The following is a 24,985-nucleotide window of genomic DNA, read 5'->3' as shown; positions in this document are numbered from 1 at the left end:
TTATTTAATCTCTCTGCTTTTTCCTCATCTGCAAAATGAGGAAACCTACTGTGCCTACCACACAGGAAGCTTTTGCTGTTGTTCAGTCACTCAGTCGTGTCCAACTCTTTGTGACCCCATGGACTACAGCATGCCAGGCTTCCCTGTCCTTCACTGTCTCCCAGAGCTTGCTCAAACTCATGTCCATTGAGTCGGTGATGCCATCCAACCATCTCATCCTCTGTTGCCCCCTTCTCCTGCCTTCAATCTTTCCCAGCATCAGGGTCTTTTCCAATGAGTTGGCTCTATGCATTGTGGCCAAAGTATTGGAGCTTCAGCTTCATCATCAGTCCTTCCAATGAATATTCAGGGCTGATGTCCTTTAGGATTGACTGGTTGGATCTCCTTGCAAGTCCAAGGGACTCTCAATAGTCTTCTCCAGCACCAGAGTTTGAAAGCATTAATTCTTCTTTATGGCTCAGCTCTCACATCCATACACAACTACTGGAAAAACCATAGCTTTGACTCAGGATGCTTAGATGACGGCTAAGTCAACAAATGTGACCTACTTATAACATCATGATAGTGGTGAGAAATACTTTTTTTTCTTCTGATTACTGTGAAGAAATAGAAATCAAGCTTGCCAAAACATAGGAGGTAGGTACAATTATTTTTTCTATTTTATAGAACTCCAAAGCTTTGAAAGGTTGTTCAACTTACACAAGTTCATATAGGAGCAAGTGTTGGAACTGAACCCAGAGCTAGGTAATTTTGCAACACTTGCTCTTACCCCTTTAAAAATGTTCCTTAAGATCTTCAACAAAACAGGCTATGGTGCTTTAATTTTTTTGGAGATGGGAATGGAAAGTAGTAGAGCAAAGAAGAGACAATCAGATGATCATCTTAATTCTCCATCTGACTTTGGTGCGATCCTAGCCAAGAAAGAGCAGCTGAATATTCTGCATCAGCATTCTGACTGCCAAGTGCTTTGCCCTCTGTACTGAGTGCATGCCTTCTAAGTGACAGGTCTTCTCAGCGGGTTAGGAGTTGGGAGTATAAAGAAGACGTACGTTGTAACCTGGAATTGCTTAGAACACATCCAACCACCATGGCACATCTTCCACAGGTTGACCACTGGAGGCACTCAACAATGACAAGTGTGAAGAACAAACGTGGGTGCACAGAGCGAAATGGGATTAAACAAAAAAGAAAAAAGAAAGAAAAAAAATCCACAAATGAATGGAGAGAAAAGCAGAATATTGGTGAATAAACTGCATGCCTGTAAGACTGTGAGAAGGACCAGCAAAATTGAGAGGGCTTCTTGCCCAGCGACGTCTTGCTGGGAAAGTCATTCGGAGAAGCCACTTTCGAGATGGAAATGAGGGATTGCTACAGTCTTGGTACAAAAGTGTGGAGGAAAAGGAAACAACAGAAATGCAGACAGGAATTTTGGAAGGTGCATTGGGTATGCTGCCATCCTGGGTACAGTCTGGAGTGGCTGCTTTGGTACAAGGGAAAAGAAAGGCAGTGTCAGCTGTACAGGATAGGATATGAGGACCCAACAGACTCTGAAGTGAAACTCTGTTGAAGGCAGGGTGCTCAGAAGAGGGACATGAAATGCTTATTAACAATTAACATCTGCCTATTCATGTCAGATCCAACAAATATTTATCAATGCCTTGTAATATCCAAACTATTTCCACTTTTCATTAACAACGTCACACTTATTAATGCCTTATATTGCCTCTTTAATTATTAAATAGTTCCAGCAAACTTGTATGATTTTGTTATTCATCTTGGATGTATTGTTCAGTTGATGCTACAATATAATTTCAGCAAAGAGCAAGTATTATACATAAATAAGCCTTTGTGCATATATAAAAATATCATTATTTCATGTTGTCAGTATCATTTGACCATTACTTTTTCCTGCTTGAGAAGTCATGTTGTAACTTGGCCTTGTGACTGCAACTCTTCCAGAATTCTTGGTATTTATCAAATTATGGTCTGTGTATCCTGGGATCTGTGGCTATTTTATTGAGACTGAAAAGTTCTATGAAAAATTTTAAATTTCAGATTTACATTTTGATGATACTCTATATTTTTAACCAGTTGTAAAGATGAAATCTTTCTCCACCATCAAAAATCTATGCTGTGGCAATTAATAGTTGAAATGCACTTAAAGATTACGATGAGCTAATTAAGTCAATGTTTCTCAAACTAGATTCAAGGAGTCCAAGAACACATTCCTTAGAGTCAGAGATTTTTGGGGGGTTAGTAATAATTTTGTACTTTTTAAAAGGGGTCAGTGTATTAGAAAGTTTGAGGAATATTATTGTAGACTATTTTTATTGATAATTAAAAAATTCAAGTTGGTAGCTTCCACACAACTATGTGTATTTTCATTTGCTTTTAGGTTAAAAACATTAATTATTTATTAAATATTTATAGCATATATAAGGTTAAGAAAATAAAATGAATTACCTTGTACTCACCCCCAGCTTAAAAATATAGACTATTACCAATGGCTTTAATGTCCCCTTTCTCATACCTTAGAAAATATTAAGACTTTTGAGAAAGTTCTGTATTTCTCTCCTGTTCACTCTGCTTCACCTGGTTGTTGGGTCTGTGATCTTTCCTTTAGGATGCCTGAGATCCTGCATGCTAGCCTGCTTTTCTCTGTGAACTCATACTTTTTTCTGGATCAGGCTGAACCCCCTCCTCCATCTCATCTCTCAGAGAGACGTCCTACACTTCCTGGGCTGCGATTCCCTCACTGTGAAGGAGGCGGTGGAGGAAGTGAATGTCCAAGGGCTGGAGCTTGTGCCCTGCTCCTGGGTCAGCCACTCCCCTGGCAATGATCCAGCCCTGGGCAGTGCTCTGATTCCTGCCCCATGTGGCAGGAGGGAAGGCTTCAATAGGTCATGCATGGAAAATTCTGTGAAGAAAGTACATAATGAAAGCGTTCTACCCAGCAAGGTACTCAATACTCTTTCCATCTGCCAATATCTCTTCCTTCAGACCCACTGGTGTTCTGTCTCCCCAAGAACTGCTCACTGTTTTCTGTGAGTTTCCTCACATCCATCAGCTTCCATTTTGTGTTTGAGACATTTCTTACCTAGATGGTGAGTGGGAAGGGAAGCTAAAAGCCCATGTTAGTCTGTCATTTGATTCTAAATTTATGCTTCAAAGATGCCCTATGTTCCCTGGCAAAATGAGGATTAATTACTGACAAGATTTTATGTGTAATATCATCCTTAATTTTTCTAAGTGATTATTTTATCTTGGAGAGACTGATGAATTAAACATCTTACAATTATATATTTAATAAAATTTATATAGTTTTATAAACCTTTCCCCTATATGCCACAGAAAAAGTTAAAGGCAATCTAGTTCTATTGCAGGAAATTTTAAAAATGTATAAAAATAGTAAACATATTCCTTAAGTATGTAATACATTTTCTATGAGGAAGTAAGTTTTTCCAAGGCTTACCTCTGATTTAAAAATTTTAAAATGTTTTATTTTTCATTGCAATTTCCCCAGGTCATTTGAGTAAACTGCGAAACTTAACTATTAGAAGATTCTGTAGGGCCCCTGAGAAGCATGGTTTCCTGCTTTCAACTACAGAAGAGTAAATAACATGTTGTTCTGGGGTTTTGAGTTGGGGAATCTGCAGCGGCAGCGGGAGTGGGGGTCAACATATTCCCTATAATTCATTTCACTGCCAGGGACAGATGTCACCCACCCGGACAATCATTCACAATCCTAGAAATATTCCGTCAGTGTCACATCACAATTGATGGATGTAGCTGAGGGTCAAAGGGCGCCGTGCAGAGGGAGGTGCAGGTGAGACCTCTCCTCTGAGGACCAGAGCACCACTGCCCTCCTTCCAGAGTCACTTTCTCAGAAGAAGAGCTTTCTGTGTGATGGAATTACGATGAATGAAAAAAAAGAAGTCCGATTTTAAGATTCCTCCTAAGCAAGTATTTGGAAAGAGCAAATATACCAGGCTTACAATAAACAGATTCCATCTCATTTTTATCACAAGTCATTTCAATATTTTTTAAATGGATGATGAAAAAAGTACAAAGGTATCCGATGCTGCTATCCACATAGAACTGACAAAAGAGCCTTTCAGCGTGATAGGCTGTGGCTTTCAGACAAGTGATCAAAGTAAAGATTACTCATGGTCCTTATTATTTTAAACCTCATTTACGGGACTACTGATATGCAGGAGAAGCTTGAGTTCTTCTACATTAGAGCTAAACAAAAACAGCAGAGATTTTCTGTGATCCTTAGTGTGGTTCTGCTGGAGTCAGAAAATGAACCTCCTGATGATATATGACATTCAGATTTTATCCCTGGCCTTTGTGGGGTCATTGCAGAATCACTGCAGAAAGTATTTTCAGTCATGTTTATACCTATATAAAAATGATGGATTTTTGACCTGAGTTTCCAGAATAAGAGATTTCAAAGGGTGTAGTATTTTCATCAGGGCTCTCTGATTTCAAGATTTATTTTGGAAAAAAAAAAAATGATGCTAGACATCATTTTAGTCATGAGGAGTCCCTTCTTGAGACACTGTGTCCTTGGCCACCTGAGGGCCTGCTGCAGAGGTTTGTGGCCCAAGTACTAGAAACACCTGGGCCTGCATTTTCCACAGGTCACAAGGTAACCCACATAAAAACATTTCATGGGTTGGAAAAAGTCCCATGATGTGATTTCATTTTATCACGCACTCATGGAGTACTTGAAAAAAAAAATAGACGATAGATATAAACCTATCTAGTCATTAAGTCTAAGTTATTCTTTTTCTTCTTCAGAGAGGGCACTGACCACATTTTCCCCTGAGCATTGCTGTTTCAGGGCAGATGTCTGTCCTTGAAGTCCTGAGCCTTCAAGACTAGGATCTAGGTCACAGTACTCAACTGTGCTACCATCCTCTTCCCCAAATAATCTACAGTTATCATCCGCCTGCCTTTCCCCAGGAGGTGCGATTCTGCATGGTGCCCAGAGATCCCGCTGGTATAGATCCAAGACACCTGGATCATGAGAGCACATTAGTCACGTCTGTTTCTTAGATTGCTTCTGGCTCAAGACAAAGACTCTTGCAGCCTCAGTTCTTTAAAGGGGGAAGGAAAAGCAGAAGCTGAGTGGCAAGGAGTCCTCTTCTTAGTCGAGAACCCTATAAAGTCTCCAAATGTTGGGCTGAGGGCACGGGAGGAGGTCTCCTGCAGAATGGGCCCTGTACTAGGGGCATTACATTATGGACATTGTCTTTTGGTCCCCAGGAAACCCTACACGGTAAGAATTATTACACACGTAACTACACCTCCTCTCAAAGTTATTACACGTGTGCCTACTATTACTACTACTAAGTCACTTCAGGCGTGTCCCACTGTGTGACCCCACACCTCCTCTCAAAATATATAATTATATATACTATACATATAATATCTTTAGGTTATTCTTTGTCTAAGCTTTCTTCATCCTCCATAGCACCACTGGTTAGTGGTGGCTGTGGAGCTGGGCACCAGGATGGTCATTTGAAAAGAAGGCTGGATGCAGACAAAGCAAGGGATGTGATTTGGCAGATGTTTAGTGATAGGTTGGAGCTGGCAGGAGTGTCAGTGTCCAGAGCTGAGGCTTACACAATGGGAGCCCAGGGAAAAGATGTGTGCACAGCTGGAGTCTCCTTTTCAATGGGCTTCTCATTTTATAGTTTGTTTTGCATAATGCTCAAACGTGAGCTAAAGCCTTGTTTTTCAAAAGTGAAATTGAAAAAGCACAATAACAAGCTCTTACACATATGACTCAAAGTGTATTCGTAGATTTGATTTGCAAAGATGAACAGTAAATTCTCTTTCAAAGTTTCCTGTTGCTATGATTAAAAAAAAATGTCAACCAGCTCTCTATCCAGCACCTTGTATCTGGTATAGACATTAAAACCACATATTTTACAAGCAGACTGGATTTGGAGCTGAGGCCCTGATGTGTTTTAAGTGTCTGCTGAAGAGACAATGTTGACTTGCCCTCTTGTGACTATCTCGTTGGAAGCTACCGCACGTAATGAGAAATGTCAAGTCCCAAGATCAATGAAATTTGGGGCTCCAGGGATTCAATAGGAATAGCATTGATCCTTTTAAAGAACACCGGTCAGAGATGGGCTGTAATATATTGTAGAGAAGGGCTCAGGAGGATAAGCGGCCAAGTCCAAGATACCTGCCTGACAAAAAATTCAATCAGCTTTGAGCACAGATTGCCTGCTCTGCTCGCCTTCCTTTCAGGCGGTCGCCTGCTTCCAATTAAAGTGCGCAAATTAATTTTTATCACTTCCAAATTAGTTTCACAATTTGTGTAAGAGTCTGCTTCAGATCAAAGCGTGTGTCCTTCACATCTCTGCAATTCTGTTATCTCGTCAGGCACCTATTTACATCTACAGGAAAACTGTCTATGTTCGGAGTTGCAAGTTTGAAAGAGTAGCAGTGAATATTAGCCTGCAATATATTAATAAAACCAGTATAATTAATTCAACTGGAACCTAGGCCAGGTAGCCTTTGCATGTTTCTTTAATGGTCTGAAACTCTGTAATCATCTGCTTACACGTTTTCATTGTATTTGTGGCAAATTCATTAAAACTGTAAAGGCAATTAGAAAAAGATTTATTTATGAGATGTCCAAGTTAGTCACAACAATATATGTATTTGATACAATGAAGCCATTAACTTTTTCAAACTTACCTAAAAAAATGCAGAAACATTATTTTTTCCCTCTGTGACACCAATAGAGCTATCCATTAAAAAATAATAATGACAATGTAAAAGAAGCATACATCTATTAAAGTGCTTGAGTTTATCTTGAGGAAGTTTTAGTGATGTGCACATAAGGTGAGTAAATGAATCCTATCACATTATGGTGGTGTGCTGGATAAATATGATTCAGCTTCTGACATACAAAGCGAATTTAATGTCCACAGCAAGACCAAGTCCTGAATTCTAACAGCTACTGGGATATTACATTTCATGCTAGGACTTCCCTCTTCAAGTCTAGGTTAATATATACAACCCTTGAAACCTAAGGGCATTGTGTCACACACTTTAATATGAATTTAGACGTAACTAGCTTTTTGGTCTTGTGTAGCAATGCATTATGAGATAGAAAGCACATATAGCCTGATTCTCTGACCTATGAATTGGTAGCTAGAACAGATTAAACTGAAACTGGAAAAAGAAAAGCTTTTCCCTTTCATATTGTGGGTTTTCTGATGGCAAAGACCCATGGCTGATCCCTGATGTGACAGTCAATTCAGTGTGTGCTTTGACTGCCTCTGCAAAAGGTGAATTGACCAACATATAAGGTCTCTCTAGGCATGCCTACATGAGCTGGGAGGTTGCCTTTTCTAACAGATTAAGTCAGTTACAAACCAGTCAAGTCGATCAACTACTAAAAATGACTTTTTTACTATCATGATTTTTACTATCCATGTGGCAAAAAGCTGAAATCAGTTTTTATATAATCATCCATCTGTGCCCAAGATATAACATTAAACATTTTGTAGATACAAGTACTTAGGAAACTAAATATTATCTGATAGCAATTCATGATTCATGCAATGCTCAGTACACTTGATAATTCCAAGCAAGAGAAGCAGTTTTGTGACTCTTACAGTCTATATACATTATAATACAGACTTTTGGGTGAACCCCAGAAAATCAGAGACTTTGACTGCCCAGCCCTCCCAGCTGCTAATACAGTACCAGGACACAGCACATGTTCAGTACATGCTTGCTGCTTGGCCAATACTTTAGCAACTCATCCTGTTTAATCTAGAAGAGCATTTCTTCCCTTTTATGTTAAGGATAACAAATACAGTGGAACCATGCTATATATGCTCACATTAAATGTCTAGGAAAGTCTTGGCAGGGTGGGTTTTATGAAAGTCCTTTAGGTTTATAATGATGATGACAGTTTTTAATAAAAAATGTATATCCCCACAAATGGAGACAATACTGTATATGTAATATTATGCAATAATTTCTTAGGGATAGTCCTGTCTTTATTTAAAGCTTAAATAAAATGCTACATTTTAACAAATCTATCAGTCACAGTTTTGTTCTTAAGAATTAACATAAACATTCCTATTACACAGCTCCTACCATAGGAACTTTGAATACTCTAAATAATACTACATTTCACTCTTCTTGCTAAGTGATGGAGCAAAGATACGATCATTTGTCAACCATCATTTCGTTTAGATGATAATTAGAAAATAAAGTAGTTAACAGATAATTACTATAATTTAACATTTTTATCTCATAGCAGGACATTATATTATCTTGTCTACTACCAGATGGTAGTTTTTAAGAAATGAATTCTTTTTGGAAACATCATTTTCATCATTTCTGAGCTTCATTTTGAAGATGTTAATTAATTGGATTTAAAACACTATTTTGCTTCTTTATAAAGTTTTTTCTATCTAATAACTTCTAATTTGTATCACTAATAGATGGAAGATACCACACAGCTCTGGTGCTCAATTCAACTTCTCTTGTAATGAATGCTACACTAGTCTCAAAAAAGGAAATTTGGAAATATGTAAAAATACATTTAGACAAAATACATGTGATAATGTACCATGATTAAGAATAATAAAGTATAATAATAAAGTAGGTCAAATATATTTTACACACACACACACACACCACAAGAATCCTGTTAAAAGCAAAGCCCTTTTTTTAGGGATACAGTTTTAAAAAGAGTAAATGACTTATTAGCAGTTAGAGTATGATGTTTTGTATACTGTAGAACTGGTGGCTGATTAGTTGCGCTGGTTGGAAATCAAGCAACACTGAATATGTGTTTTCCTCAAACCAATATCTCACAACTTGGAGCAGAGGCTAAAATGTATAATTACACATACTTTCTCTTATTTAGTATCTACAGTCAGAGACACAACTTCATAATACACTTTCAGTCGCTTCATCTACTTTTCTTCACCTCTAGCTATGGGCGACAAGACTAAATCACCGGGTCATCTAAATCACCCGGTCATTCCTTCTCTCACTACCTTCATATACACATGAAGATTTCCATGCCCAGCTCTCTCACAGTTATACCTTGGTCTCCTGGACGTTTCTTTTTTCTCTATAGTATTTCAGTGGCAGGGACATAGTATTCCTGGGAAATTCTTAGCTCTGTTTCATCATAAATATTCCCAAACTCATGTTTTCAGAGTACTGTTAACATTGTGACCAATGTATGAATTATAATTGGAATAACCCTAGTTTAGGTACTCACCATTATTAACAGTTTACAGAAATCATTCTCTATTTTACAGGAGATACAAGCTTGGTAGTTAAAAGCAGTAATTATTTCTAGGAAATCTGTTATCTAGTTCCTCAGTCATTTAACAGTATTTATTGAAAACCTATAATGTGTGCAACTATGCCAGGAATCAGAACCTTCAGATGCAAAGAGAGGGTCTCATGGTGCGCTTCAGAGCTTCCTCAGAACAACATTTCGCAGGAATAATAACTGCTCTTTCATGAGCAAAAGGTTCCTCGGAAAACATGTTTGAGAAACCATGTGTGCGTGTGTGTGCTCAGTCGTGTGAGACTCTTCGCGACCCCATGGACTGTAGCTCACCAGGCTCCTCTGTCCATGGGATTCTCCAGGCAAGAATACTGGAGTGGGGTTGCTATTTCCTTCTCCAGGGGAATCTTCCCAACTCAGGGATCAAACCTGTGTCTCCTGCATTCGATTCTTTACCACTGCACCAGCTGGGAAGCCCTTGAGAAACTCTGGTTTATACAAACATCAACAGACGTATTTGTGTGACACTTTCAGAGCTTACATAGAGAATAAGAGTATATATACTGTGTTTTCTAAAATTTATTTTACTCTGGAGTACCTGTTTTTTTTCCCTGTGGAATATTTTTGGGAGCACTGTTGAGTAAAAAACACTCAGGAATCACCCTAAACAAAGAAATCATCTTATTCAGCTTTTGCTCCCCCCCATGCCTAACCTGAGGGGGTACTCAATCACTGTCAAATAAATAAACAGAGATACTGACTATACCCCTGATAGAAAGCAGTAAGTGTCCTCAGGAGGCACAAATAAAGTGTATGGAATTTCAGAGAAGGGAGAGAATACATTCAGCTGAGAGAAATCACAGGAAGTTGAAAGGACCAGGTGACATGGAAGGAAATTCTGAAAGGATGGGGACATTTGGAGACCGGGGAAGGGCAGCTGGGCAGAGGGTCACTGGGAGGGGATCTGGGAGTTTCCTCAGGCTGAAGGTTACAGTGGTTGCTCTCTTTTTACACTTTGAATACAGCTATATTCCAATAAAGAATACAGCTATATTCCAATGCTATTTAAGCTTTCATATTTTAAGATCCTTACAACCCCAGCAAAAGTTATTAGGGAAATTAAAGGAATTTACAGTCTGATGGGACAATTCCAGACCAATACTTACTGCTGTTCGGGTTGTCCCCTATGATGTGGTGTCGCCCGCTCCAGTACCAGAGCAGAAGGGTGGCATCACGAGACCCAGACACAATGTAGCAGTCCCCACCAATGTACGACTCAGACCTGGCCAAGCACGTCACCACGTCCCAGTGGCCGAATACAATCTGAGTTAGTTTCCCTGCAACACAGAAACGGCAGGTTGAATCCAATGGCTATTTTTCTTTCAATGGTAGTAAGCTTAACTTTATTCTACTAGATTTGTGGAAAGTGACTCTACAGACCTGCAAACTTACAAGGTAATTCAAATCTAGCTACAGATTTAGGTTCTTGAATCCCTTCTGAAAAAATGATACAAGAACGTCACTTCGGTTTTTTTTTAAGAAAAGAACTTATAAAATAACACAATCATGATTTTTTTCCTCCCAGGCTAGGCTAGACTAAGGGGAGCTTTAAGGCCTTTTACTGGATTTGATTTGGGGGAGGGGGACAGTAGTCCCTTTTGTCCCATGAACTCAGGGCTCAACTCACGTTAAAGTTCAGAATGGATGAAATTAGAAGCAGTCAATTACTTCCAATGTGGACATTTAATTGGAATCTTGGCATCAAGATGAAGACACCTACATTAAGAAGTATGACTTCATATGAAGCTTTAGGTGAAACAACGGGCATTCTGATGAGGATAAGGTATTTCATAGCTCAGTTTACCTGTTTCTGTAGAATAAACTCTGAAGCTCTTATCCCAGAATCCACAGATAAGAATATAGCGATTATCTGCTGTGACCACAAAACAATGTGCGTTGATTTGTATGCTCTGGTCAACGAGGTCTGTGATCTGCCGTTTATTCACACCAGAGTTATTGGCTAAATGTAAAATAGATACAGGAATTTAAAGAGAGATTCTACAAAGAGTTTCACCAAGCACTTATAGAAGGAATACTTTTATGCTTCATTTATCTAGAAATGGGTTCTAATGCTATATGATTAAGATTTTAGCATTTCCTCATGAGGAATATAAACTGTTTAGTAGCAATGATTATTTATGAACCATATTATATATTTAAAAATTTGTTGGAAATTTAAGTAGTTCTTCCACTGATATGAGGAATTCAAGATGGGAATTTACAACATAATAAAAATATTTATATGCACTTAATTCAATAGATATTCACCCTGCACAAGTTCATTATTGACCAACAAGTTCAATAATAATAAGGAATAAATATTGTATGAAGTATGTTACATAATGAAAAAATGTCTTCATATTTGCCCCCATCTGTCATTTTCTGATGGCCTTTATGATTCATGGGAAAAGAAGAAAGTAGGGATTTGTGCGAGGGGTGTTGTTATGTAGGTGGCCCCTCAGGGAGCTTTAAGTCAGCAGCTTTAAAGACCTGGATTGTCAACAAACAGAAGCCTTTCAAGAATGGGCTAGCAGGGGAGGAGGGGAATGAGAAAGATGGGAGAGGGGCTGGGGAAGAAAAAGACAGGCAGAGAGTCACGGGCAGCACTGGGGCTGAATTGAATAGAGTCAAGAACTGAGAGACGCCCTGTGATTTCCCCAGTGCCTGTCTGCATGCCAGCCTGTCCCTTCCTCCACACCGTCCTTCCAGGCCAGATCCCTGGGCTGAATTCTTAAACAGAAAATGCAGATGTAGAAGACCACCATCACTTCCTAACACCAATTAAATGTAAGTGTTACTATTTGTGGACATCGACTAACACTATAATAATAATTACCAGAGAAGGCAAAAAGTAAAAACAAAAAATTTTAAAAACAGCAAAGGAAAAGAAAATCAAAGGTCTGAGTCCCTTGAAAACTATGTAGTTGGTGCTTGATTAATAGAATACAGCTATTAATCTTCCACGGTTACATTCTAGCTGTACGTGAAACTGTTGCTATTTTTTAGCAGAGAAACAGCTAGAAGCTGGAATCCACTTGAAAAATATTCCTTGTCCTAAGCATATATTCTCCAAGAGAAATATAAGTGCTCTTCTGTGTAGGAGTATAGGTAACTAACCTAAATGGCTGCCTTGCATCTTATTTCTGGGTTCAAAATGGAGGCTGAATTAATCGAAGGAAAAAATACCATAAATTGCTTATGGCTTTATAATTTTTCAAACCACATTCTATTTTTTTCTTATTTAGCTCTCATATGATCCCATGAGAACAGGCAGAATGAACATTATTAGGAACCATCCTACAGATATGAAACTGAGGCCCAGAAAGATTAAGACACTTGTTCTGCATCACACAGCTAATAAATGTGTATGTGATTATTTAAAAATGGAGAGGGAGAGGGTGGGAAGATTTGGGAGAATGACATTGAAACATGTAAAATATCATGTAAGAAACAAGTTGCCAGTCCAGGTTCGATACACGATACTGGATGCTTGGGGCTAGTGCACTGGGACGACCCAGAGGGATGGTGTGGGGAGGGAGGGAGGGAGGAGGGTTCAGGATGGGGAACACATGTATACCTGTGGCGGATTCATTTTGATATTTGGCAAAACTAATACAATTATGTAAAGTTTAAAAATAAAATAAAATAAAAAAAAATACTTTGAATACTGCTGCAAACAGTTACAGCTCCTGAGTTTGCAATTCATATAAAATCTTAAATTAAAAAAAAAAATGCTTAGCTCTATTGAATGGAGATTTCCAGAAAAGTTATTCTTTAGAATCAACTTTCTTAATAATAGCTTTGAATCCTTATATATTTGAAATAATATAAAGTTGTTAAAGAAGAGTTGTGGCTGAAAGAAAGCACAGTTTGGAATTATATACCTTGTTTAGAACCAATCTAAATGACCTCTGGAAATACCAAGAAAATACCACAAATCATTATTTTAATAACAAAAAATTCTTAGATGACATGTTATGATTTGCACAGCTCCTTGATGGCAATTTGACATTATTTGTACATTAATTTGTGACAGCAAAAGTATCATTCAACTGTCATTTGTGATAAATAACCACATAGGAATCTGTGGATAGGCAGCATTTATGAAAACGTATTTTTTGTTGTTAACATACCAATTAGTGGATCCATTTCAATGGGAAGATGATGGGCTTGGTCCAAGGAGTAACCTGGAGCTCCTCTGAGGCCTAAAGATTAATTAAAAGAGAAAATGACCATAAAGTTCTCAGAATGGAGGAATTTCCTAATAAGCAGTGTTATAACAATTATACAAAATATGTATTTTCTTAAAAATTATTTGGTAAATTACTGTAAGAATCATTCAGTCACACTACATGTTTTTGAAGACAAATCTTAAAAAAAGCATTACAACAGGGACTGTTGGTTTCCACTTAAGATGGAGAAAGCTGGGAAGAGTTGTTATCCTAACAACAGAAAAAGCTGGATAAAATAGAAGACGATAACATTTCTGGAATCCATCAGAGAGCTGAAATCTAAGTAAAAGGTTATGTCTACATGTAGAAATGGGTGTAAGCAGGGGCTGACCTGGGCCAAGGCAGAGAGGAAGATGGGACTCCCATCCCTTCCAGCTTCTTTCAAAAGATGACAAGTCAACTGAAGGTACACAACTGAGCCACACCTAAATCTTAACCTAAAAGCTACTTTCAGAGGATTAATATTTAGAGCTTGACTGAGTTCTTTAGTCCTAATTTCTTACATGGGGTAACATATAAAACTTTAGAACAACTCTAAAGAAAACAAAATTCAAATCTTCACAGCTTTCTCTCAGTGCAAAATATTTCTAGAGGCTAAGACTCCTGTGAATGATAAAGTCATATTTGGGTTGGTCTGAAAGTTCATTCAGGTTTTTCTGTAAAGTATTATGGAAAAACCTGAACAAACCTTTTAGCCAACCTCAGATATTTTTAAGAGACGTCTTCTCCATATTTCTGAGTGAATGGAAGTCGCTCTACTTCATGTTGAAAGTATTACCAATAACCATAAAACAGGGGTATTCAGAAATTCTTAGGAGATTAAGCTAAAAGTAATCTGGTTTTCCAGAGTGATGCAGAAGTCAGTAGAATTAAGATTCAGGTGAACTTGGTGTGGGTCAGCCATTCAAACTTAGAGACAGTGGGGATATTGAGGCTTCTACGGAGATCATATAAGTAATGAACTGGGCCAACTAAATCATTTAGTCACATCCACTGCTGTCCTGGCTGGATAAGTATCAATTTGTCAAATTTTCATGACAGAATTATATCACTTCAAGATGTACTGGCTGGAACCTTCAGGAATGAGTTTGGAGAAAACACACATGAAATGGCTAAACAATTTAGATTTTGTCTTCTCTCGGACTCAAAGCTCCACAAAGAGAGGGATGCTATTTGCCTTGTCCACTGCTGCACTCCCAGTGCCCAGGACCACTTGACACAAAGTGGTCATTCGGATATTTCCTAAATGAGTTAATCAAGTGGGAGAAAAAGGATTTGAAACCACCTAGATTCAAACTTGTTTTTGTTTAGTATGGGATAAAATTTGTGTTTTTTTTTTTTTCTTCCCCTTGCAGGAGCAGGGTGGGAGGACCTGAATTATTTGTAGAACTGCTTCAATTCATCAAATACTTATTAGATACTGATCCATTAGCCAAGCATTCTGTGAACGTCCCTGTGGCTCAGTGGGAAAGAATCTGCCTGTCAATGCAGACAGAAGGGTTCGATCCGTGGGTTGGGAAGATCCCCTGGAGGAGGAAATGGTAACCCATTCCAGTGTTCTTGCCTGGGAAATCCCATGGACAGAGAAGCCTGGTGGATTACCATCTATGGGGTCACAAGAGTTGGACATGACCGATTGACTAAACAACAACAAGCACCGCGTGCGGCACTGTAACACAGCAGCAATGAAGAAGGCAGACGAGTTATTTAGTGAAGTCTGGCAGTTATTTATTCTGCTGCTTTCTGTAGCTCATGTGGCACACTCGCTAGCCTTCCACACACTTACCTGAACCACAGCGTTTTAGACCCCGCTAGTAAGTGACTCCCTTAGGCCCACGTACCTACTGTGTTGTGCCATCGGTTCACGGCAAACAGCCTGCTGCAGGTCACCGTCACCACTGCAGGGATGGTCAGGTGGGGGAGCGTGTTGGCCGCCACGTGCGTCACTGGGGAGTTTGACGGAAACTTCAGCACCATGATCACATCCTGCTGCATCTGATCTTTAAACATGAGTGGACTCTGTGGAAGGAAACACTGTTGAATAGAAAGGGAGGAGAGCAAAGAAAACAGAAAGAATAACAGAGTTAGTGACAGCGTGGGGGAGCGTGAGATTAAAACAAGCTAGCGTGAGCGCAAGCAGGCAGCAGAGCAGTCGGCGCTCTGGTCTGTGAGGCGGGCACAGCCAAAGGAGCAGGCACTCCGCACAGCTGCTGGGAGAGGACCCCCAATTACTAATAACCAGCTGCAATTTAGGTGCTGCCAGACGATGGAAGAGGGCTTCCCTGGTGGCTTGCATGGTAAAGACTCTGCCTGCAATGCAGGAGACCCAGGTTCAATCCCTGGGTCATGAAGATCCCCTGGAGAAGGACATGGCAACCCACTCCAGTATTCTAGCCTGGAGAATCCCATGGACAGAGGAGCCTGGTGGACTACAGTTCATGGGGTTGCAGAGTCGGACATGACTGAGTGACTAACACGCTTCCAGAGATTTAAGAAGTTAGCTTAGAGATATGTCCACATGATGCAGTGTAATTTTTCAGTGCGGTTACACCACTGTGGTGGAAAGATCAGTCAAGCCAGTTCCCGACAGTGTTTATGTGAAATACGAAGTGAATTGATTCTTTCATCTTTTACCTGGATGATGTGGGGGCATGGCTACAGTCTAAATAATTAAAATTCCACAGCCTCCCTTGTCCGTGCTCCATGGGCACGTTTCTGCTGTGTCTCTGATGACCGTGGTTTAGGCTCCTTCCCGTGCTCAATGGTGAGCTTCCTGAGAGACAACACTCTCTTTGCTTTTTTAATCTTTGTTTCTCAAACATCTAGCATATGACTTGACAGAAAGGAGACACTATTAGTACTACTAGTAAGTAGTATGGTGGTGGTGGTTTAGTCGCCAAGACATATCTGACTCTTTGCCAACCCATGGAATGTAGTCTGTAAGGCTCCTCTGTCCATGGGATTTCCCAGGCAAGAATACTGGCGTGGGTTGCAAAATACTGTACACATTATTACATAAAAGACAGATAAGAATGCTGGAAATAACCACTATTTAGCTTTCATGCATGTTTTCTAATTGTTCACTATTTTATAGAGACGTGTGTGTGTGTGTGTGTGTGTGTGTGAATTCTCTGCTACATAAACTTAAAAAGCTGATTTTCTTTATAAACAGTTCCATGCCAATTTAGCCTCTAACAATTTCCCCTAGGAAAGTAATGAGTTCTGACTGGGCATTTCTCCAGGGTAAATATTTTTTACTACTATTATTATTAAACAGAGAAAACCAACACGGGGATAAAACTCTTCTGCCAAAGCATTTCATAAAATAAAGTGTGAGAGAGATTCTCTTGGACAGTTTGTTAAAATGCTTCCTCTCAGGTCTGCAGGCCCCATGTCTACACTGTGCCTGGGTGTGGGGCTGGGGATGGCACGCGTGGTGAAAGCCTCTCTGTTTGGCTGCATGTGAGGACCCACCTCAAGCAGCAGAGTTCATTAAACAGTGAAATTGCTCAGCTGAGTTACTGTATAGGAAAAGAAATGTTTTCAAACACACACATTTGTTTATGCTTCAGTAGGTGATGGACTACCAGCCCTTTGACGGTATAGAGGATGCCTCGCCTCTGTACTGCCAATGCTTAATGTCATGCCTGGCACACAGAGGGGGCTCGATTCAAATGTGTAAAGTAGCTGACAGGATAAATGAAAGGTATGAACAATACTTCTATCACACAATAACAACCTGTACATTTGTTTATACATATATTATGGACCATGTTCCAGGGCATTTTACTCCAGTATGAGGATATCTGGTCCCTTGACAATTATCTAGAAAAGTTGATGAACTGTAATTCATGCTGCAAATACATTTTTGCCGTCAAGCATTTTTTTTTCCCTCAGTAAAAGCTTAGTGGAAAACCACAGTGAAAAAGTAAGTTCTAAAGTAGTTTCTTAGAAAAATTTTTACCTTCAAATTAAATAGAGAAATGTTAACTGTTTGCTAAAAACTGAAAAGGGGTCGTATTCTTATGAAAATGGATCTTAAAAGATTCAGATTGAAATGAAAAGACTATTACTTCTTCCCTTGCAAACTGAGAATATAATGCCAGCTAACATTTACTGAGTACCTGTATGCCAGGGGCTGGTCTAAGTGCTACATACAGTACTGAGTCATTGCATTTTCAGGGCTGGTGCGATTTGTTACCCTCAGGCTACACAGGCTGAAATGTAAACAAAGAGCTTAAATACCTCGCCCAATTCATTCATTAGTTCGAGGCAGACATGGTACTTGACCCAAATCTGGCTCTGAGGTCCTTATTTTTAATCTATTTTCTTGACTGCTGCCATGCAGAGGCTGTATATTATCTTTATATTTCTTTCCTTTTCTTAAAATGAATACTTCCTCTACCACACTTTGCCCCCAAAGATCAAACCAGCTACCTTTAGATTGTGTTTCTTTTATATTTTTCATTCTAATTTATAAGTGTAACCTAATTTTGGTGCCTGTGTATATCTATAAGCCTGTATGTGTATGAAGGGGTTTATGTATATGAGCCAACTCCTAATAGAGAGGGCGGCGATTTTTGTGAATCCAAAACTGAGCTAGCTGAAGCCGAACTTAAAGGTAAGAACTATACTCCTTTTTCTGTTTCTTTCTAGGTAATCAGTATATCCTGAGGCTGAAGAGTTAAGCCAATACATCGAGAAGATTTAAAACGCTGCTAAAAAAATCACTATTTTATTTGAACTCTACTCAGGTACAAAGAAAGACAGAAATGTTCCGCAAGCTGCTACGTCTTACCAGGTGCATGGCAGAGCTCCGAGGCGGATGTGGCTCAATAAGCAACTGAGATGGCGTTTGTCCAAAGTTCTGTATCTGTGCCTCCATGGCCTGCAGGGGAAGGAGAGTGATTGTCACAATCAGTATGCATCAACGAGAGAGGTCAACACACTCTGACAACGCAAAGTGTATCCCAAGTCAGCCATGAAAAAAGTCCAGAAAATTCACCGGGTGCTCTTCTCCCAGGGTGCAGAACCATCCAAGTGTTAGTATTTTGTAGACAAGCTCTGCTTCTCCTTCCAAACATGCTTCCGTTAAGTCACTATTCTTATTTAGAAGCTGGGGTTAAATGTGGAAATGTTATCCTATGAGTACATGCAAGCAGCTAGAGACCAGAGAACACTCTGAACACTAAATACAACACAAATACCTTAATAAAGTCCTTTGTAAGAAGAAACGTATGGGGATCTCTAATGAAATAAGCTTCTGGAATCTTAATAGGAAAAAAAAAGAATGAAACATAAAGTCCACTAAGGATACAAGATAAAATTCAAATAAGCATGTCTTCTAATCAATTAGAGAGTAATAAGTAGAAAGAACATTAAGACTTCTGTATAGTCATCAAATACAGCAAAACTTTCACTACAAAAAATACAGTTTAGTGTGCTATGCTATTCTAAGATATATTCTGAAATATTATCTATAAGCTATGAATTCATTCCTCTCAAAAATCTTCTGAAATTTTAGAGAGAACTAACCCAAAGAGGAAATAATTCTTGGGGCATCCTGACCTATGCAATACGCCATTAAAACCTATGCAATATGTCATTAAAACCTATGCAGATGGAAATATTAATGAGACTTTGTCATTTCCGATGAATATTTCTAGATTGCAAACTGTCTGAAGTGTGCAATACACCTTTTTGGTCCCTATGTCAAAGAGAAAATCTTGAAAGAGATTTAAGTATTTCTTCTATACATACATTTTACAGCCAAAAAATGCAATATATTAAACCAGACTAACAGAAATATTTTTCTGAAATATTATAAGCATGTAATTTAAGTCAATAAGGAGAAGCACAATATTTACTATGATTATTACTATTATTTACTATTATTATTACTCTGTTACCATGTTAATTTTTCCCCTAAAATTGTGTGCAGTTTGGTGGCACATAAAAGTGAAATACGAAAGTCATTGCTGAATGCTTGGGAGTCAGGTAAGTTGGTAGATGACTCTTGGCACAGCCCTGCCACTAATCGTATCACTATCTTCAATTCTCATTTATAAAGTCTTTAAATTTAACAATCTGTCCTCCTGGACTGCATTTTAAGAAAATGTTTATCAATAAAAGTGTGAATTTTCAAATTTATTAGCAATATTAAACATGAATTCATCATTATCTGCCATATTTTAGCAAGTGCATAATGGGGCTTTGGCTCTTTATTTGCAGAGGCAACAGGATGAATTACTAAATCTCTTTAAGTACGGTCCAATTTTAATGTATACATTTATTTGCATGGTGTCCACTCACATGAGAACTGTGCTGCTCCTGCTGCTAAGTTGTTTCAGTCGTGTCCGACTCTGTGCGACCCCATGGACTGCAGCCTACCAGGCTCCTCTGTCCATGGGATTTTCCAGGCAAAAGAACTGGAGTGGGGTGCCATTGCCTTCTCCATGAGAACTGTGACTACCAACTAAATTGTGCTAACACAGATACCATCATACTTCATCTCCCCAAAGCAAGATTTATGATTAGAAAGGGGAGAGACTATTTCTGGTTAGGTTCACATTATTAACAATAAATTCTGAGAATTATTTGGGAAAAAAAAAAAAAAGAATTGTACTGTTAAAAGTTGCCCTGGTTAGAAAATGTCCAATACCCAGCTTAATGCATCATGAACTAAATATAATGATATCTACTATTACTTGTGTTTTTACTCCTCCAGATAGAGGACCAGGGAGTGGGGAGGGAGACAGAAGTAAAATCAAACACATTTAAATTCCTAGATCAGTGCCCTGCATTTGAGTAGGTAGCTTTTAAATGTTCAAAAAGGAAGTGAATCAATAAACATGCTTTGCTTGACTTTAACTTTTTTCCTGAAGGGGAACTATTAAAATTATATTAGAAAATGTTATGAAACTGACTTTATTTCTAGAAATCGTCTGTACAGTTTGCTCTAGTGGGTCCTGCCACTCATCCTTTTGGATTGAGGCAGAGTACACATGCACATATATATATCTTAAATGCTTCAAATGGCATCAGGGTGAATTTTAAGTTGTACTCAATCTTACCTTTTCAATAAGTCAATCTGTTCCCAACATTCAACATTTATTTCTTTTAAGACAAAACTGAATTTCTCTTCCCTACGATCTACATCACATGCTTTCATGACCTAAAGGTTCCTAGTTCAATATTTATCTTTTAGCTATCATGTAATCCTGTCCTCCAATAATTTCTTACCCTTTGAGTTTAAATTGATCAGACCTTTCTGATCTTGAAAAAGCATGTTGTCTAAGTCTATTAAAATGTTTGAATGGTATGTGAGCACCTACTGATTTTCTTGACTGGCTCCCCCACATTTAGAAAGTAATCAAAAGTCTTCTTTTCACCAAGATGGGAGGTACTACTGCTGAATATCGTTATTGGGCAAGTGGAAATCTGTTATATTATTATTTGTATATCATTCTCTCCACTTTCATATGTTCAAAGATTTTGATATTTTTTAAAAAGTGATGCTGAGGAGAAAATAGTTTTCCATGGGCAGGTTGGGCTTTGAACAGAGATACAAATAAAACTAGAGCAGAAAGGGGTGGGGGACTGATTAATTTTTATGGTGTCATTTCTCTGTTACTAGCTCATATTTTTGATTGCCTGTTTCATTTCTTTAAACATATTGAATCTTTTAAAAATAAAAAAGGGAGGGAGGTACTTTCTATGGGCACATGCCCAGGGATATACACAGTCCACACTGCAACTTATGAAGCATAAAGATTGAATAGTTGTTCTGATGGAGAAGAAAACACCTCCCTTCATGCTAACCTTCGGCAGGGTTTTAAATCCTTGCCAGATGTCCTAAATCATAATCAATGTCCTCCATATTCTCACAGCCTATCTTCCCCTTTATCATGGAACTCAACACAGAATTCTTTATGTGCGTCTGTTTGCTCAGCCTGCGACTCTCTGCAGGTTAAGGCTGTGATTTAGTCCTTCCAAAAATGTCTGAATACAGAAGTGGGGAAATGGTAGGGCATTTGGGCAAAACCGAAAGGTAGCCTGAAAAGAGAAAAGCACAGTAGCGAGGAAAACTTCAGAGCTCTTGATTCTTACAACTCAATACCACAGAAATAACTTAACGAACATCTTTTGAATGTTTACTCTACGCCAAGGCATACAAACTCAGACAGCAGACTGTCCCCCAGAAGTTTTCAGCCCATGAGGACATGAGATGAGGACATCAAGGTGCATGTTAGGGAGGATCATGGGTGAGGCAAACTCAGAGGGCTCGGGAGCCCCGAGGAGTGACAATCAGACTCAGGTGGAGGATGGGGGAGGGAGAGAAGGGCTGTAAGGACAGGGACTTCCAGAAAAAGAACAAGAGCTGAGGTTTGAAGGTTAAGTAGAAATTAGCTGGTCAACATCATAAAAAAGAGTTTTTGCTATGTGGACTTTTTTTTTTTTTTTTGCCATATAATGGAATTTTCCTAAAGACATCAAGTAAAAAACATCCAAACAACTACTAAAAGTTAATTATAACTTGGATTCTTTCTATATTATCAGAAATGGGATCTTAAAAAATTCAAAATATTTCTATTTCTCTATATATTGCTCTGCATGGGTCAGAAAGATAATGTTATTCATTAAGACATGTATTTATTTTGCACCTACCATTCTAGAGATCTCTGATACCCACCAAACAAAACAGATACAGATGACTACTCTTGTGGAGGTTACATTCTAGCCAGGATGTCACAGGGGCTTACGTTCAGCCAGATGTCACATACTGGCATCCCATGGGCTAGATTCAGCTCACAGGCACAGTTTCTACTTGAGTCAACATGTACAGGTCAGGAAATTTCATACAGTAAACTGGGGTTTTTTGGCTTCTCTCATAAGAATCAGAAGCTCCTGCATGACCCCATCATCATTCCTGTGTGGTAACACTCGGCTGGAGCACAGAGACTCCTTTTTAAGGCCCATCGCTCATGTGACCCGTGCATAAACTGCCACCTCGCCCAGCTTCAATAGTTTATGCCCTGCTTGACCACATCAGCATTTGTGAATCCTTTTAAAATCGAATACCAAAACTTTAGTTTATGTTACAAAAAATCTATTGCATTTTGTATATTGTCTATTGCCCTTTTCAGTGAAGAAAGGATAAATCAACATTGCATATGAGAGCACATGAGTTGTATAATACGTATGACACACACAGGTGTTGTACACTTGAAACACCGCAAAAATCAACTATATTTCAATAATAAAAAAAGAAACAGGTATGTTCTAAAATTAGAGGGTAAAAAGACTGCTTTTAACACCTTGGGGGAAGTTCTAAAACAGGAATTCTGCAGGGAAAGGCAGAGAAGGAAAAGGAAAATGTGAACCGAATTATGCTTAGGAGGACAATGTAAGTACCTCTCATTTCCAGATTTCATACACACACATGACACACAACTCAGTTTTACCTGCTTACATGGAATATAAAGCTCCTACTAGGGAAAGTTCCCATACACACTGTTTCCCTTTTGTCCTCCCTACTTTCTGATTGTTCCTCTCCTTAGTATTGTTTGGCTCTCTTTGTAAAATACTCCAGGACCCACCTGTCAAATTACAAAATTACCCCTGCCTTCAAGTAGCTCTCCTGTGTGTACGTGCTCACTGCTCAGTTGTGTCTGACTCTTTGCAACCCCCACGGACTGTAGCCCACCAGGGTCCTCTATTCACTGGACTGTCCCGGCAAGAATACTGGCGTGGGTTGCTATTTCCTCCTCCAGAGGATCTTCCCCACGCAGGGGTTGAGCTCCAGTCTCCCGTGGCTCCTGCAGATTCTCTACTGCTGAGCCACCTGGGAAGCCCCATCCAGCTCTCCTTTTTCCCACTTATTCTCAACGAGTTTTCTCTAGTCTTTCAACTTCCCCACAGGTCAGGGCACTGTGTATGGTGGGTGTCATTGATGATACCACGTACCAAGGTGCCCAGTTGGGGATGAGTGATAGAATTGACCCCGATTGCCAAAGAAAGGGGCCCTTTTTGTAATTCAACCTCCTGAACAGGGTGGCTTTTTACATTTGCATAAAGAGGCCCTACAGTTCAGTTCAGTCACTCAGTCGTGTGCGACTCTTTGTGACCCCATGGACTGCAGCACGCCAGGCCTCCCTGTCTATCACCAACTCCCGGAGTTTACTTAAACTCATGTCCATTGAGTCAGTGATGCCATCCAACCATCTCATCCTCTGTTGTCCCGCTATGTGCTTGCAATAGCTGTGACACAAGCCTTATTCCTCTGACCTGCTATATCTCTTGCTTAACTGTTTTGTTTTCCCTTCTTGCCTTTCCTCCCAAGAAAGTTCTACCTCCTATATGAACAAAGATACAAGTTTGGGATTAGAAAGAAAGAAAAGAAAGTGAAGTCGCTCAGTTGTGTCCAACTCTTTGCAATCCCATGGACTGTAGCCTACCAGGCTCCTCCGTCCATAGAATTTTCCAGGCAAGAGTACTGGAGTGGGGTGCCATTTCCTTCTCCAGGGGATCTTTCTGACCCAGGGAACAAACCCAGGTCTCTTGCATTGCAGGCAGATGATGCTCTACCCTCTGAGCCACCAGGGAAGCCCACGTTTGGGATTAAATCCTCAGAAACGAGAGTGAACATGCTGTGGTGCATGTGTGTTGCATGTCTGCCCATTAATACAAAAAACTTCACAACCAAGGTACAAGGAAACGTGGTGACAGTTAAGGCAAAGTTCAGAATGATGTTCAAATTAATGGTAAATTCAAAATAAAAGACAAAAGTTAGGTGAACAAACGTGCTTTCTCCTTCCCTCTGTGTAGTCTGGTTATCTACTTACGCTTTCCCTGGTAGGCATTAGATAAACACTTTGATTATTCTCTTTTCCTTAGTGCAGATGAATTTAGCCCAGATATATTTTTCTCTGATGGAACCTTTACAAGTTCCAGTTTTTTTTGGCAAATGTTAATTTAGCATTGTCTTTCAGATGAAATGCCATCAGGTCTAAGTGCCATGAGAGAGACAGTAGGAAGAAGCTAATAAGGTAGGCTGTCAAATGACCTGTTTTATATCCATTTTCCTTGGTTGGTAAAATCTTTTAAATGGTTTTAAAAAAATCAGCATTTCGTAAAGTACGATAGGCTATGCTATCCATAATGCAAAATACCAGATTATGTTCAAATTACCAATTATCAGCAAATTTCAGAAAATTTAAGAAAAAAAAGTAAAAGCTTGGGAACACAGAAAAAGATTTTCAAAAAATTTAGTGTTGTGCTTATCTCAGTATACAGCTCTTATTTAGAATGATTTTAATGCTTGAGAGTGGATATTCTTTTTTTCCCCTTTGACAGAAAATACAACTTCAACATATAATACAATTAAAAAAATATATGTGAT

At 39.1% G+C, this 24,985-nt stretch overlaps 1 protein-coding gene across 1 annotated transcript in view; it reads right to left on the bottom strand.

Moving 5' to 3' along the window:
• LOC104985510 (neurobeachin-like) overlaps positions 1–24,985 on the bottom strand; it is a gene marked incomplete at its 5' end in the record, with an annotated part of 408,530 nt that overhangs the window by 7,940 nt on the left and 375,605 nt on the right. Inside the window, 6 exons of the mRNA XM_010835724.1 lie at positions 10,459–10,629; positions 11,157–11,312; positions 13,486–13,557; positions 15,426–15,618; positions 18,383–18,472; positions 18,792–18,854. Coding sequence (XP_010834026.1) covers positions 10,459–10,629; positions 11,157–11,312; positions 13,486–13,557; positions 15,426–15,618; positions 18,383–18,472; positions 18,792–18,854 — 745 coding nt within the window. The remainder of the gene's footprint in view (positions 1–10,458; positions 10,630–11,156; positions 11,313–13,485; positions 13,558–15,425; positions 15,619–18,382; positions 18,473–18,791; positions 18,855–24,985) is intronic.

The sequence above is a fragment of the Bison bison genome, unplaced genomic scaffold (genome assembly GCF_000754665.1).
Source record: "Bison bison bison isolate TAMUID 2011002044 unplaced genomic scaffold, Bison_UMD1.0 scf7180017864048, whole genome shotgun sequence".
Taxonomy (NCBI): Eukaryota; Metazoa; Chordata; class Mammalia; order Artiodactyla; family Bovidae; genus Bison; species Bison bison.
Note: the sequence above shows the minus strand (reverse complement) of the source record. Positions and strands in the feature narration are given on the sequence as shown.